The sequence below is a fragment of the Spermophilus citellus genome, assembly GCF_964194105.1.
Source record: "Spermophilus citellus genome assembly, chromosome: 9".
Taxonomy (NCBI): Eukaryota; Metazoa; Chordata; class Mammalia; order Rodentia; family Sciuridae; genus Spermophilus; species Spermophilus citellus.
The window spans coordinates 27,398,690-27,414,923 of NC_138191.1; the positions used below are offsets into that span (position 1 = coordinate 27,398,690).

Below are 16,234 nucleotides of genomic sequence, written 5' to 3' on the forward strand. Positions count from 1 at the left end.
GCTATTGCAAGTTCAAAGCCAGCCTCAGCAATTTAGCAAGGCCCTAAGCAACTTAGCAAGACAGTCTCAAAAAATAAAGGGCTGGTGATATAGCTCAGTGGTGAAGTACCCCTGGGTTCAATTGCCAGTACTTAAAAAGAAAAGGGTGTGTGTGGGGGGGGGGGAAGAGGGAGAGATGGCCAGAACACAAACCATGGAAAATCAACTTGAAGATTGGTACAATTTAAAGGCAACTACAGATCAGGGAAGTTTATGTGAGGATTGCCTTACAATATGTACATACATGTATGTATATATGTGTGTGTCTCAATACTTGTGACAAAATCTCACAGCTTCTAAGACACATAAAATGCTTTCAACTCACTTTTGCAATAGGCTGAAATAGCACTCCCCTATACACCTAAATACATTTTACCTGTGCACTTAATTATTACTTAACAGTAAATATTACTTAATGGAGATTTTCTCTTGCTAGGAGTGGTGGTGCATGGCTGTATTCTCAGTACTTACGAAGCTGAGGCAGGAGCATTACAAATTCAAGGCTAGTCTGGGCAATTTAGGAAGACCATCCCAGAAAATAAAAAGCTGGGTATGTGGCTCAATAGAAGAGAATTTGCCTTAACTGTGAGACACGGATTCAATCCCTAGTAATAACCCCAGACCCACAATGTGACTAGATGCTGAGGAATGAAATGGATTTTAAGTTAGCTATAATGCTAACATTTTTCAGTTGATTATATTCATGCTGTCATGTTCCCAACAATAACAAATGTTGATAGACAATGATCCTAAAGTGAAAAATGTCATTTTGGAAGTATTTGCAAAGCTCTGTGGAATTTTTAAAGATGGAATGCCAGGAGGAGAAATTGCAGAGACTTTCAGGAAGCATTTCCTTCCCCATAAAATCAGCTCCAATTAAGAGGTCCTGTAATTGGAGCTGAGATACAGCTCAGTGGTAAAGTACTGGCCCAGAAAGGTCCTGAGTTTGATCCCCCCGCCACGCACACACACACAATCATTGCCTTACAACAAACTAAAACTAAACCAGACTCAAATGGTTATAAATTAAATGGCATTAAAATGGACACTTTATATTAATTTTGATTGATAATATTCTAACCCATGTATAGGGCTTAATTGCAAATGGAACACTAAAAAACAGATGCCAAGATTAATACATGGAAAGGTAAAATCATTTCAGGTGTATACAAAAACTGGATGGAGGCTTCTAGTTATATTAAGCTTTAAAATCTTTTCAAACTTGATCTCCATGTTGCAAGAAATGATGGAGATCTCTCAGTCTTAGGAAGCCACTCTCCAAACAAAACACGTATATGCTTGGCATTAACTAGTACTTAGATGATCTTACACGTACCAAAATGTTCCTCAAAAGCAAAATTACATTAAAAATCAGGATAAAAAAAACGCAGGTTATGGTAGTACTTTCATCTTCATTTGAAATACTTTTCACGTTTTACTTAAAATATACCACTGAACACTTCAAGTGAAATTATATCCAAAGGAATAGCACTGGAATTTAGGTATACTAGAAAACCAATTTTCTATTTAAGGTAACCCTAATGGCTTTCATTACTCAAAAGTAGGTTTTTCTAATTTCTAGGTTATCGGATTGATGCTCAATTGTCTACTCTTGGGGGAAGGGGGAAAGCTGGAGGTGGTGGCACACACCTATATTCCCAGCTACTCAGGAGGATCACAACTTGGTGAAACTCTTGTCTCCAAAACTGGCTGGGGATATAGTAGAATGCCTCTGGGTTCAGTCTCCAGTACCAACCCCTGACCCCAAACAGGATTTTTATAGCTAATTCCTTCATTTAGTTATCTTAAATTAGGCATAAACCCACATATGGAACATCTTTTCTGTTTCACAATACTGGGGACTGAACCCAGTGGTGCTCTCGAAGTTACATCCCCATTTTTGATAGCGTTTCCCTATAATTGCCAAAACCAGCCTTGAACTTGAGATCCTCCAACCTCTGCTTCCAAAGTATATGCCCACTACCATGCCTGGCTAGGGAAGGCTCTTCCAGGCGGACTTGTTTGTTCAATTTAACACTATCACAGGTGGCTCTGAGCACCCTTCAGTTAGCCAAAATAACCAGTGGTTTATAAAAAATGTTGTTATGTGTACAGAAAGATCTCTGGTCAGGAATACTCTTAGTCCTGGCACTGATGAAGCCTATCACTTTGGGTCTCTATTTTCTGTTCTAAAAAGAAGCAGATGGGGTGTCTTATAAAAATGTCCTTCAAGTTCATATTTTGAAGTGATACTTAAAATCCAAATGAAATTATTTAATAAACACACTTTATGTGGAACAAATTAATCATCCCAGTGACACATAACATCCACTGAAAGGGAACTGCCGTTACTATGAGGATAACTATCACATGTCCCTCTCTGAGTTTCTTTAAAATCCACTTGTCGTCTGGGCACTAAGATATCTCTGCACAAAGTGTAACTCTATTGACATTTTATCAATTTCCACAACAAAAATATCTTTAAAAAATGTTAACAAATGGGGGGAAAGCCAACACCCAGGATAAAGGATTTAATCCAGTATTTATTCCACTCATGATGTTCTTTGTAATCAGAATACAAGTCATAAGAACAATCTATCAAATAATTTGCTGATAGTCTTAAATAATGCAGCACAGCATTACTTTTAATACTTCTCCGTTCTAGATTGTTTAAAAACTCAAATAGCAATCTTCATTGATAAAAAAAGTTTTAAATTTTAAAAAAAGGACACTATATCAAGCTGTTTCATAATTTAAGTATTTTTCCATTTATAAAAATGCTTTGGAAGCTTGAGCTTGAATCTGTTTCTCTACTCATCTGCCCCACCCTCTCCCAATTACAAGTTAGGATAGGGTTGCTGCAAGAATGCTAGGCTTTAGACATTAATTTTTTCTTTAATATAGTACTTTAAAAATCTGAGAAAGAATCCAAGGAAAAAAGATTACATGTCATGTTGTTTTTTTTTTCCCCCAAATAAAAAAGGAAAACTAAGTGAATAAATTTTAGGCATACTAACAGTGTCCCTTTGAGGTAGAATGCTAAAAGGACTTTTGATCAAATCACAGCCTAATTTAAACCTCTGCATCAGAAACTAACCTCTCATAAATTCTCTCTAAAGTTAACTGTGGAGAATAATTAAGTATAACATATTAACAAGTCTTCCAAGATAATGTACAGTGGACAAGAATGTTAATCCTACAACTGCTGCCTTCATGTACATCAAAAGCACACAATTCTCCTATAAGATATCCAAGATCCATTCCCAAAGTCTTTAGCATCCTATTACGAAAAGCACAGCCATGCTAACTTTAGTACACAAACCATAATCCCACACCTACAAAACAAAAATAGAATTAGTGGCAGTTTATTGCCTTATACAAATTTAACCAACATGGCAACCATGCCAAAGGAATTAAAACATTTTTAGGACATATGTACAGACTGTACATTTTAAAAACAAACAATAAAAACGCAAGAACAATCTTGTGCATCATGTATCAAACTCAACAACTGGGTGAAAACATCAATGCAATAAATGGGATTACAAAGGCACTTCCCTACACAAAAGAAATGAAAATGCAGCCTACAGGGAGCTTGAAGAGTGCATAACTACTGCACAATCTGAACTTGGGGGGAAAAAAAGCAGATTTAATCAAACATTTATAGGATTCAATGTGATCCACTTTTACAAAAATTTTCACACAGTCTCATCTTTGTTTTTATGTTGTTTTTCTTGGCTCTCTTGTTCTACACTTTGGCTCCTCCGACGATCATGTTTTTCTGACTGGTCCTTACTATCGCCATGATCCCGTTTGTGAGAACGTTCTTTGCTTCTGCTACGTTTTCTAGGTTTTTCTTTGCTGGGGCTATGTTCCCGTTTTTTTGATTTTTCAACACTTTCAGTTCTTCCTTGACTGCCACTTCTACTTCGTTTGTTTGATTTTTCTTTACTTTCATTTTTATGTTTACTTGATTTCTCTTTGCTTCTGCTTCTACTTCGTTTCCCTGCATTTCTACTTCTACTTCTATGTTTCCTTTCTCTGCTTCTACTTCTACTGTGTTTTTTCTCTTTCTTGGAATCTTTTTTGTCATCTCTATGCCGCCTATCATCTTTGTCTTCTTTATGTTTCTTCTCTTCTACCTCACCCCTACTTCTCTGTTCCTTGGACCGTTCTCTTGATCTTTCCCTCTCCTTGTCTCTGTCATTCCCTCTTTCCTTATCATAGTCTCGATCTCGTCTTCTACCCCTCTCATTTTCTTTCTCTCTTTCCCGATCCCTGTCCCTTCTATCCCCTTTTCTATCACGACTTCGACTGCGACTTCTGTGTCTTTCCCTACTCCTACTACTACGCCTTCGATCTAACCCCCGATCAATACTTCGGGATCTTCTCCTTTCTTTCTCTCTTTCTTTGGCTTCACGCTCTAGTCGTTGGCGCTCTTTTTCTCTTTCTAATTCTCTGTCAAAACTAGAAGACCCATGGCCCTCACGATGATGACTTCTACTTCTTGATCTTCTTGGGGACCTCCGTGGACTCAGTGATCTCCTTGGAGATCTAAGAAATGGAGAAGGAAGAAGGAAATTCCAATGAATAAAACATAAGGACTGAGAATGTAATTCAGTGGGACAGCACTGTCTAGCATAGTCAAGATCCTAGGTTTAATTCCCAAGACTGCGTAAAAAGAAAAACAAAACTCTGGGTGTAGTGATATACGTCTACAACAATCCCAGCTTCTTGGGAAGCTAAGGCAGGAAGACTAAAAGTTTAAGCCAGCCGTGGCAACTTAGTCTGTCTCAAAATAAAAAAATACCAAAAGCTGGGGATGTAGCTTAGTAGTAGAGCATCCCTGGATTCATAAATTCATTCCTAATAAAAAGGAATAAATTTACAATTTGTTACATCTACCTTGAACGTCTGCGTTCAACATGTCTGTCTATCTCCTCAGCACCTTCCTTTCCATCTTTCTTGATTTTTCTAGGTCGCGTTTTAATCTGTTGATCAATATTCTTCTGAACTGGAACTGGAATTCTTGGAAACAGGGTAGAAAACCACTCCAGTTTTGTGAGAAAAGACCTCAGCATTTCTCCAATGGTCATCACACAGCCTCCACCAGCCTTCACATCTAGGTCCTATGAAACACAAAAGATACCCTAATGGTCAAAAAATAAAAAATAAAAAAGCAAAAAGAAAAAAAAGGCATTTCAACACAAACATGAATACTAAAAAAACACATTACCATCTTTGGAATCAAATACAAAAAAATTCTAACAGAAAACTTTCAATTTTGTATCCTAACCTGGTAATGAATGACATTGCGAAATATTTGGGCTTAGTGTATACATGCAGGTGAGAACAAATCCTGCAGCCTCACAGGCATAAAGGGAACTGATCTCACTCAGGTAATAATATGAAAAAGCACCTTATACTACTAAACTATGTGGAACAAAGGACTTAATTTACATTCCACATACCTACTAAGTACATATTTCTGTGGATACATTTGCACACATCATACCTAGCACTGTAACCTAGCTACATATGAACTATTTCAGACAATTTCTGTCTAAAGGTTATCTTTTTAACAGCTGTAATATAAAAATGAAGCCCTAATAAAACTGGAAGCAATAGCAAACCAACTGCCATGAAGCAGTGAGGTTTCTAATTTAGTTATGTAGAAAATAAATAAATGAACAAATAATTGGAAACGCATAATCCATGATGACCATTGTCTCTGAAAAGGGTCATTACCGCATGAAGGCCTTCTTGCTATGCCCTCTCACAGCTCAGGACATGTTAGTCAGCTATTGTCAGTCCCAAACCTATAGTGCAAGCACACAAGGAAAGTGAGATTTGTTATCTAAACAGGAAAACAAGAGCTAAAGGTAAAACTGCTTGCACTCACACACATTTAAGTGTTCAGATATACAGTATTTCCAAATATAATCGCTGCAGATATCTAAGGAAGAAAACATAAGTTAGCTTAAACAGAGGACCTCAGGTTTGTAAGCACAATAAAAAACAGATTAAATAGAACCATTAAAAAACAAACCTAATACAATTAAAAAGAAGGACATGCTTTTTTATAGTCAGAAGGAAGAAGCATTTTGGTCTTAAAAATCTCTTATAGGGCTGAGGTTGTAGCTCAGTGGTAGAACTCTTGCCTTGCACATATGGGTCACTGGGTTCGATCCTCAGCACCACATAATTAATAATGATAATAACAATAAGTATTGTGTCCATCTACAACAACGACAACAAAAAAACCTTTTTTAAAGAGGAAAAAAAATCTTTAAAAGGTTGTGATTATCACATAAAATAATTTTTGTGTCTTCTGATTACCAAGCAGTTCAGTAAACAGGTTTAAAAAAAAAAGGTAGAGAAAGACTAAATCCTCTATGTCTAAATGTGTCAATTTTTTTTTTTAAAGAAAGAGTGAGAGAGAGGGAGAGAGAGAGAGAATTTTAATGTTTATTTATTTTTTTTAGTATTTGGCGGACACAACATCTTTGTCTGTATGTGGTGCTGAGGATCGAACCCGGGCCGCAAGCATGCCAGGCGAGCGCGCTACCGCTTGAGCCACATCCCCAGCCCAAAATGTGTCATTTTTTTGATGTGAATATAATGGCAAACAAAAATATTTCCATTGGAACCATCTTTTAATTCAACAAATTCTTTGAACTTTTTAAATAGGACTACTGCTATATCAGAGTCTACTTTACGAACCTTAACATACAAAGTAATGGGGAGAAGAGATAGATGGCATAATACATGGGTACATTTTGATATCCTGGACTTTAATATGTAAGCAAATTAATATAAGTAGGATTTAAATTGGACTTAGTCAAGTTTCCTAAAGTAATTTCTAAACATGTTAACAAACTCAAGATGGCAAACTGGATTTAGAATTTTAAAAACATCTAGAATAGTACTGTCTTGTTTTAAATGTGTGATGTGCTAGGAGCCAGAAAGCTAGATTTAGCAGGGCATGGTGGTGGCAAATGCCTATAATCTCAGCTACTGAGATGCTGATGCAGGAGAATGGAGAGTATGAGGCCAGCCTGGGAAATACAGCAAGACCCGTCTCAAAAAATGAGAAATTCAGAATTAAAAGTTCTTGTTTTGTCACCTTCAACCAACCATCCAAACTCTCAGCCTACTTAAGTCAAGCCTAGCTCTACAATTTTGCATTTCTATGCAAGTGGGAATATTTGTATTTAGAGGTTAAAGAACTAAAAGTTCCAGAAGAAAAAAAAGGATACATTTAATTTTCTGTTACATGTCTTTTATCACCTCAATCTGGACCATAGCCCACCTCAAAGTCACTATCAACTGTACAAGTTAGGACCAATACAATATACAGAAACTAATTAGGAAGAGAAATTTTCTAATAATTATAAAAACATTTAAGTAATTTAAAAACAAACATACCAAATTTAACATAAGATATGTAAAAGCCACCAAGTCCTAGTGAAAGGACTTTAATTCTGAAGGTATGACTGAAATAACTACAGAAAATTCTTGAAGACATTAAATCTCCAATGAAAAGATATTAAAAATAAAAGTAATTAGAAAAAACTAATTATTACCCTTGCTGACATACCTCTTCATCATCAAGGAAGGATTCAAACCAGTCCCAAAGATCTGTAGGGGGCTGTGTATACCTAGAATTGCAAGGAAGATTTATTAAGCGTATGTGAGCCAGACAAGGTGTTGCATGCCTGTTATCCCAATGATTCAGGAGGTTAAGGCAGGAGGACTGTAATCAAGGCCAGCCTCAGCAACTGAGCAAGTTCCTAGGCAACTAAGCAAAACCCATCTCAAAATGAAAAATAAAAAGGATAGGGATATATCAGTGATAAAGCACCTCTGGGTTCAATCCCCAGTACAAAAACAACAACAAAAAATTATGTGAATTACGAGATATTTATTAAAAATACAGATAAATACATGCTCACCTTATATACATAAATCCAAGGGCTCTGATATATGGAGAGTCTGTGTGTGTTATAAGACCCATCACTTGTTTGCGAGTTAATTTCAGAGTAAATAATTTGTATAACAGGCAAAAAGCTGTAGAAACAATTCCTCCTGTTCCAACACCTCGAACCTTTAGGGGAAACAGTTAAGAAAAAAGTATAATAATTAACAGATGCTTAGCATCCACTGACTAATCATGTTAGGATTAATAACCAAGACATAATCCAGAACTAAGAATGAAGTATTAACAGTAACACTTTTTGTAACCCAATTCACTGGACCCTTGAGTTTACATTTTTTACAAATTTTAAGATCCACCAACAAATTGTCACTTGAATGTATAAGGACAGACTTTAGTTTTCTAATAAACTTAATTATCAGACACAGAAAAACTGAAAAATGCACGTACTTCTACTTACCCCTCCGCACATCCCGGTCTGGCCAGCTGTTTTCCTGCTTCCTTTTTCCCAAGGTTCAACGTGCGTGACCTGAAAATAGAAAAGAGGAAGACAACAAACATTCACACTCTGAATTTTTTAAAATTCTGATTAAGCCCAAGTCCATAACAGAGCAACTCTTCCAAAAATACTGTTTACTCACATTAAGTGTGTAAATTATCTTTGGAAAAACTGCTTAGACAGTTAAAGAATACCAATAAAACTACCAGGATTTAATAAAACCTTAATGTGTTGGCAGAGCAGAAATCCCATTAAACTAGCTTTATGCACAGCTAATTTCTACATATGTGGGAGTCAGGAAATGTCTACAGTCTTCATCGATTTGCACAATATATTTGATATTATTCAGCCTTTTAATTATAAATTGCTTAAAATAAAAAAAACTCATTTTAAAATGAAGTTTGAAAAAAAATGCCCTCAATATTTCTACTTTATGATTTAAAAAAATTTACATGATAAAATAAAGTAAAATGCAAAATAATAGAACTTTTATTTGCACATTTTCCCACAAGAATCAAGTTTATTCCTGATTAAAGATAAAACCACAAAAGTCACACTTTACAGAGATCATTCTTACAATTCATTTTCAGCCTAATTATGTGAACCAATCTAATTTTCCCCCCAAGAACATAAACTGTATCAGAAATGGAGTGTGAATAGTCATTAATATACACTAAGTAAAATCAAACATAATACAGTATCCTTTTTGCTAAAGGACCAACCTACAAAGATAGCTTTATCTAAAATAGCAATAAAAAGAATTTTAACTATAAAATAGAAGCCAAGAAGTCTTTTGGAAAGATCTCATTTTGTTGTTGTTGTTTAAAAAGAAAAAAAAAAATCCTGTTCTTTCATTCTATTATCTTTCTGAAAGTGTATTTCCACCCACACATGGTATTATTTTACACTGCTTTTTAGTGGTACTCAAGTACTACACTGTTTTGCTCAACTCCTGGAGTACTTAACTATTTCTTTTCCCCAGCTTGCTGTGTTACTGTTTCAATTCTTCAAAGACTAGTCAAGGGATAGAAGCAAAACAAAATTAAAGTACTTCAAAAAAAAAAAAAAAAAAAAAAAAAAAAGGCTGAGGATGTGGCTAAGTGGTTCAATCCCTGGTACTAAAAATAAATAAATAAAAAATAAGTACAAAATTAGAGGTCTACATATTTCAATGATTATTTGATACAACCATATTAATGACAAAATCTGGGTCTTTAGTTTTAAACTTAACTTAAAAATAATTCCTGGTAGATCTTTAATTGTTTCAAAACTTAAGTTTTCCCCCTACTACATAAACTAGATTTTAAAACAGAAACTGCCACAAAAGGAGCAGAAATCCAATTTACAGCTTTTCAAAGTTTACTGCATAGAATAGTGTGTTAAATATTATTCGACATATTGCATCCATGTTGAAAAGGTCTTACCTTTTAAAAGCTAGTTTTTTTTTTTAAAAGCTAGTTCACAGTATAACAATTACACCTTCTCAAGACTCTTGTAAGAGAATATATTAAATTTACTTCTGTACTCTACATGCCCAGGGTTGAACTGTATTCCTCAAAATGTTTTCTATAAAAAAGCAACTAATATCTCAAAATCCTGAAATAATCTAAACAATTATTGGGGGAAAGGCAGCAAAACAAATAGAGAAATGTCCTTTTGTTAACATCTCCACACATGTTCAGATGACAGAAAAGACATGATCTGTCTCAAACTTTACAGACAAAAGATTGTAAATGCTCTAGCTAAAACGTTTGTAAAAACTGTTGAGTCTATTATTAATTCTCTTTAAAATACAAATCCATGTTTGGAGGCCTGGAAGGTATTTTTAATACTACATAATTTGCAGGGAAGTGGAAAAAGTCTATCTACTGATGAAGACCAAAACCAATGGCCCAAAAAAAAAAAAAAAGTCTAATTAGCTGTTCATTTAACCAGGGAAATGCATTTATGGCGATTGAGCATGATTAATAGTGCATACCTCTACCTGCGACCCTGGGCTGCTCCGAGCCTCGCTGCAAGACTGAGTCAATCCTGCTAACGAAACAAGAACTGAGACAAGAGTGCAGTGAGGAGGCGCCAGGTGAGCTCCCCAGCACAGCCAAGCCAGCACCGACCCTGCCGCAGAAGCCCAGGGCCCAGATAATTCTAAATATGCCCAATGCACAGGTGGCTGAGACCGCTTACTCCTGACTTCCTGCTGGGAAAATTTCCAGGCCTTCTGTACACATCTTGCACTGGCACCTCTCCACCCCCATCCCTCCCACCCCAACCGACACACGCACTGACCATGTCCCTGTCTGGATTGGACAGTACCAACAACACGAGGCCCATATTGAAGTCACTACATGCCCTGGCCCGGGTGAGCGGGAGAAGCACCAAGTTGGCGCCTAGTAGATCCATGTCAAAAGGAACAAATTTAAAGCTGTGAACTGGAGAGACTTCTGTTACTCATTTCTCCTTTCCCCTATCCCTCTTGCCCAACAACCCCCAGGGGTAGGCAGGAGGTTGGGGGAAGAGAAATATCGAAAGTGGCGGGTTCTCCTGGCTCTAAAATCTGAAAAGGAAATGAGAGGGCGGCCCCAGCCCGACCCCTCCCTGACAGGCTACAGAAGACAGCTCCCCCTCCGCCCGACCTTCCCCCACCCACAAATCCTCAGATCTCGGGGGCCGCCTCCGCCGGTTTCCTCCATACCTCTTCTGAACTTACCCCCAAGCCCAAGGCCTAGAGGCTTCGTACCTTAAAGTAGATCTCGTCCACCACCTCGTGGTAGGTCTTGAGCTCGTAGAGCTGCACTTTGAAGTAAGGCGACGACAAGATGTTGGTCAGGATCATGGGGTTGAGGTTCATGGTCTTCTCGTTGCCCCACAGCGGCAGCACATTGCCCTGCTTGCCCGAGACCGCCGGCTTCGTGGCGCCGCCGCCGCCGCCGCCGCACTGCTGCTGCTGCTGCTGGGCCGCGGCCGCGGCTGCCTGGTGCTGCGGCTGCGAGTTGCCTGTCAGCGCGGGGCTGTTGTTAGCCATGTTGCGACGGAAGGAAGGAGGGAGGGAGAAGGGAGGGGGAAGGGGGCGAAGCTCGATCTCGCTCTTCGGGACAACGGTCCGGGACCCTACTCCATGGAATGCCGTCAGAAGAGGGGGCCGCCTCGCTGTGCCCCAGCAAGGCGAGAGAGGGCAACCCTGACCCCGAAAATGGACCCCGGGCCGAGAGCAGACACCGAGACGCGGGCTGCGAGAACTCCAGGAAGAAGGCAAGCCGGTGGCTAGGGAGCGCGATCTCTTCCGCCAACTGCCCCTGGGAACAAGATGGCGGGCTCGGCGGATGTGACGTCATACGCCCCAGCGTTCCAAGCTAAGCCGGCAGCCAATCAGAAACACTTGGGTGGGCTAGCTCTTCCTCTTCCTGGTTCCGCGCGTTCTCTGCGCGCTGGACTCGTCGAGGTGGCCTCCTTTGCCCGACTGTTAGATTTCCCGGGAGGATTTGGGGACGATGGGGAAGGACGTTCTAGGCCCAATCTGTATGTTTTAGCGTTTCGTCTGGGGACCTAGTTTCTTCTCGTGAGTCAGGCAGGAAACAGTTTTGCACCGCCGCAATGGGCTTTTCAATTAGTGTCTAGCTCCGGGGAAGTGTCGGAGGTCTCCGCCGAGTTCGCTGTATTAAGATTCTTCAAAGGATTATCATCAGTGACCCTACTTCCCCAAGTGATTACCATAAAAGATGTTTCTGTCCTTTGCAGGGATGTAGTGTATGACCTGAGGTCTAATGTTTAAGCCTGAACATAAGACTGCGATAACATTTTGCTGGGCTGTTGTGACCTTTAAAGGAACTACTTAGCATACCTGAAGCTACCAGTAGAATGTTTCAGGCATCTGGCTCAAGCCGTTGCTTTCTTCTCCAGATCTTTCACTTTTAACGAATGTATTGGGCTAGACATAGGAGTGATGTGTATCTTGGGAGGATCGGGTCCTCGAAATGAGCCTTCGTCTTTCTGACCCGATCATTTACTGACTACCTGTCTTTTGCTCCTGTCTCGGGCAAGGAATGAGGCAGAGGAAGTGAACAAACGGTGTAAAAGTAATCAGTTTCAGCTCTTAAACCCACTGCTAACAGAAGACTCCTAGTGTGTGAGAACTAAGAGAAGGTTATACACAGAATAATACCTTTGGGTTTTATTTTTACCCATAAAAAAGACTGAAAAGACCCTTCTCATGCTTGCAGGTATAAAGATTTGTGTTGTGGACTGTAAATATTTACTTCAAACGGTATGTTTTGTTAAGAACTTACTGGTTAGGGTAAGAAGAATGAAAATGATTTTTTAAAAATCCACACGGATATAAAGATACTGGTCAAATAGTTTATTTCTTGGAGTACACCATTCATGTTGCAGACTATCACAATTTAAAAAAAAATTGTTTCTGTGGCTGGAGTTGAGGCTCAGAGGTAGAACGCTCGCCTAGCATGCGTAAAGCACTGGGTTCGATCCTAAGCACCACATAAAAATAAAGACATTGTGTCCACCTATAACTAGAAAATAAATATATTTAACAAAAAATTGTTTCTGCATGTTTCTTTTTCCTTTTTTAAAAAATATATTTATTTACTTATATGTGGTGCTGAGGATGGAACCCAGTGCCTCCTACACCCACTGTCTCACATGTATGAGGCAAGTGCTCTACCACTGAGCTAACCCCAGCTCCACATTTTGACATTTTAAAGACGTTGAATTTCTCGGCTACTCCCAAAGTGGGGGCAATAAGGAGAATGTAACTACAGATTGTGAATATTTTTCAATTTGCAAAACAGAAGGCTACAGAGAGCACTGAAGTTTCTCAGGTGAAATCCAGACAGGCAGTTTTATAAATGGCAGAGAACAGCCTGAGCATACACAGAAGCAGGGAAGATCAGACTTATAGGTGCTAAATATAAATATTCAACTGACAGCAGCTAAGAGGTATATTAATAGGGAGTAATGACTGAAGTGCCTGGGAAGGGTTACTAAATGCTTCCAATAAAACAGGCCAGTTAGGGATTGGTTATATGCTTTAGGAAAAGTCAGGCTAGCAGTGTGACTTAATGATATAACTTGTGCTTACCATTTGCTAGGTCCTGGGTTCAATCCCAGCACCCCACCCCTACCCCAAATATCATTGTTGAACAGGGGCTGGGGCTACAGCTCAGTGCTTGAGTGCTTGTCTAGCATGCAAGAGACCTGGATTTAATTCCCAGTGTTGGGGTGAAAAAAAATCATACATGATTACATCCATGATCTCAAAATCTAATTTTAAGACTAATATTGACAGTGTTTTCTGATTATAGTCATATTTCATAAATTGTCAGAATAATTTAAAAAAATGTATCATCACCCTTCTCAAAAACCTTGGATGGCTTACTATGGAATCCTAATTGCCAAAATCCACTAGCCCTTATTTTTTGTTGTTGTTGTACTGGGGATGGAGACCAGATCCTCACACATGCTAGACAAATACTCTACCACTGAGCTATATCCCCACCCCTTTTCATTTTATTTTGAGCAGGATCTTTGTAAGTTGCTCATCTAGCCTAAAACTTTGATCTTGCCTCAGCCTCCAGAGTACCTGGGATAATAGGTATGTACCACCACACCTGGCTTTTACTAGAAACTTGGGAAGTTTCAAGGTGGCAATCTTAAATTTCAACAGCATATACACAGGGAAGGAACCAGGCCTGGGGGGCACAAAAAAAAAGAACGTTTGAGGATGTGATTCAGTTGTAGAGCACTTGCCCAGCTTCTGTGAGACCTTGCATTCCATCCCCAGTACCACAAAAAGTGAATAATTTTTTTTCTTTTTAAGTGAAAAGGGGGACTGGGGTTGTGATTTAGTGGTAGAGCTCTCTCCGTAGAGCTCTCGCCTAGCATGTGTGAGGCCCTGGATTCAATCCTCAGCATCACATTAAGATAAATAAGGGCTGAGGTTGTAGCTCAGTGGTAGAGTGCTTACCTCACATGCATGAGGCACTGGTTTTAAACCTCAGCAAAACATAAAAAAATAAAATAAAGATATTGTGTTCATCTACAACTAAAAAATATTTTTTTAAAAAAAGATAAATAAATAAAGGTATTGTGTTCATTTACAACTAAAAAATATTTTTTTAAAAAAGTGAAAAGGGCAGGGCATGTACCTCAGTGTTAGAACTCTTGCCCAGTATGCATGAGAACCCGGGTTTAATCCTCAGTACCAATAAGTAAATAAAGTCCCTTGCTAACAGAGCACTTGCCTAGTATGTGTGAGACACTGGGCTCCAACCCCATAACTGCAAAAATATAAAAATGAAAAAAAAAGTCTCTTTAAACAGGGAGTGTATGTAACTACTTGGGCAGCCAGGTGGGGAGATCACTTGAGCCCACAAGGTCCAGACTAGACTAGGCAACATAGCAAGACCCACATATCAAAAATAAAAGTACTTCATGTAGCCTATGAGAACATTGCATATAATTTGCACTTGCCTAGCATTTGTGAGATCCTGTGTTTGATCCCCAGTACTCCAAAAAGTAAATAAATACAATAAATAAAATCAATCTGGGGCTGGGGATGTGGCTCAAGCGGTAGCGCGCTCGCCTGGCATGCGTGCGGCCCGGGTTCGATCCTCAGCACCACATACCAACAAAGATGTTGTGTCCGCCAAGAACTAAAAAATAAATATTAAAAATTCTCTCTCTCTCTCTCTTAAAAAAATAAAATAAAATAAAATCAATCTGCCTAAGATCAGTGGTATAATACTAGTTCTCTGTTCCTGCCTCCTCCTTTTCCCATAGATCTCCTATTTTGAAAAAAAAAAAAAAAGTACGCAACTCATCATGCAATTTTTTTTTTTTTTTTTTTTTTTTTGGTACTGGGATTTAACCTAGGGAAAATTTACCACTGAGCTACATCCTCATCCCCTTTTTTTTTAAAAAAATTTTTTTAACGAGAGAGAGTTTTAATATTTATTTTTTGGCGGACACAACATCTTTATTTTATATGTGGTGCTGAGGATCGAACCCGGGCTGCACGCATGCCAGACGAGCGCGCTACCGCTTGAACCACATCCCCAGCCCCCCCAGCCCTTTTTGAGACAAGGTCTCGCTAAATTGCTGACGGCCTTGCTAAATTGCTGAGACTGGCTTTGAACTTGTGATCTTCCTGTCTCAGCCTCCTGAGCCCCTGGAATTACAGGCATGTGCCACTGTGCCAGGCAAAATGCCATTTCCTAAGTGTTGGCATTGGTGTTCAGAAAAATGAATGACTCTGAAGACTAGCCAGAATTTTCTTTTGTGGATTGGGGTGTAGCTCCAGTGATAAGAGCAATGTTTTGCATAGTCAAAGCCCTTGGCTTGATTCCCCAGAATCCAAAACACAAAATTGGGGGTGCAGGGGGTGGGGAGTGGGCGTTGTCATTTAAAATGAATGGTGTAGGGGCACAATGGCCCAAGCCTGTAATCCCAGCTACTTGAGAGGCTGAAACAAGAGGAATGCAAATTCAAGACCAGTCTGGAGCTGGGTATGGTGGCACATGACTGTAATCCCAGAGGCTTGGGATTTAAGGCAGGAGGATCACAAGTTCAAAGCCAGCCTCAGCAACTTAATGAGGCCCTAAGCAATTTAGGAAGATTCTGTCTCAAAATAAAAAGGGTTGATTTTTTTGGCTCAGAAGTTAAGTGCCCCTAGGTTCAATCTCTGGTATCAAAAGAATTAAAAAATAAAAGGGCTGGGTGATGTAGCTCAGTGGTAAAGCACTTCTGCG

At 39.0% G+C, this 16,234-nt stretch overlaps 1 protein-coding gene across 6 annotated transcripts; it reads right to left on the reverse strand.

Moving 5' to 3' along the window:
- Positions 1-2,100: 2,100 nt before the first annotated feature.
- PRPF38B (pre-mRNA processing factor 38B) lies at positions 2,101-12,927 on the reverse strand. Of its 6 annotated transcripts, none has more exons than XM_081307936.1 (6): positions 11,212-12,927; positions 8,436-8,504; positions 7,995-8,146; positions 7,640-7,700; positions 4,945-5,168; positions 2,101-4,593 (listed from the first exon to the last, which is right to left on the reverse strand). In XM_081307936.1, the coding sequence occupies exons 1-6, from the start codon at positions 11,494-11,496 to the stop codon at positions 3,738-3,740; spliced, it is 1,647 nt and encodes a 548-aa protein (XP_081164062.1). In that variant the 5' UTR covers positions 11,497-12,927; the 3' UTR covers positions 2,101-3,737. The 6 variants fall into 6 exon arrangements, with proteins under 6 accessions (XP_081164062.1, XP_081164064.1, XP_081164063.1 ...); XM_081307938.1 differs by lacking the exon at positions 11,212-12,927 and adding an exon at positions 10,453-10,496 and having other exon boundaries at positions 2,103-4,593; positions 8,426-8,504; XM_081307937.1 differs by lacking the exon at positions 11,212-12,927 and adding an exon at positions 10,453-10,494 and having other exon boundaries at positions 2,103-4,593.
- Between the last annotated feature and the right edge of the window lie 3,307 nt (positions 12,928-16,234).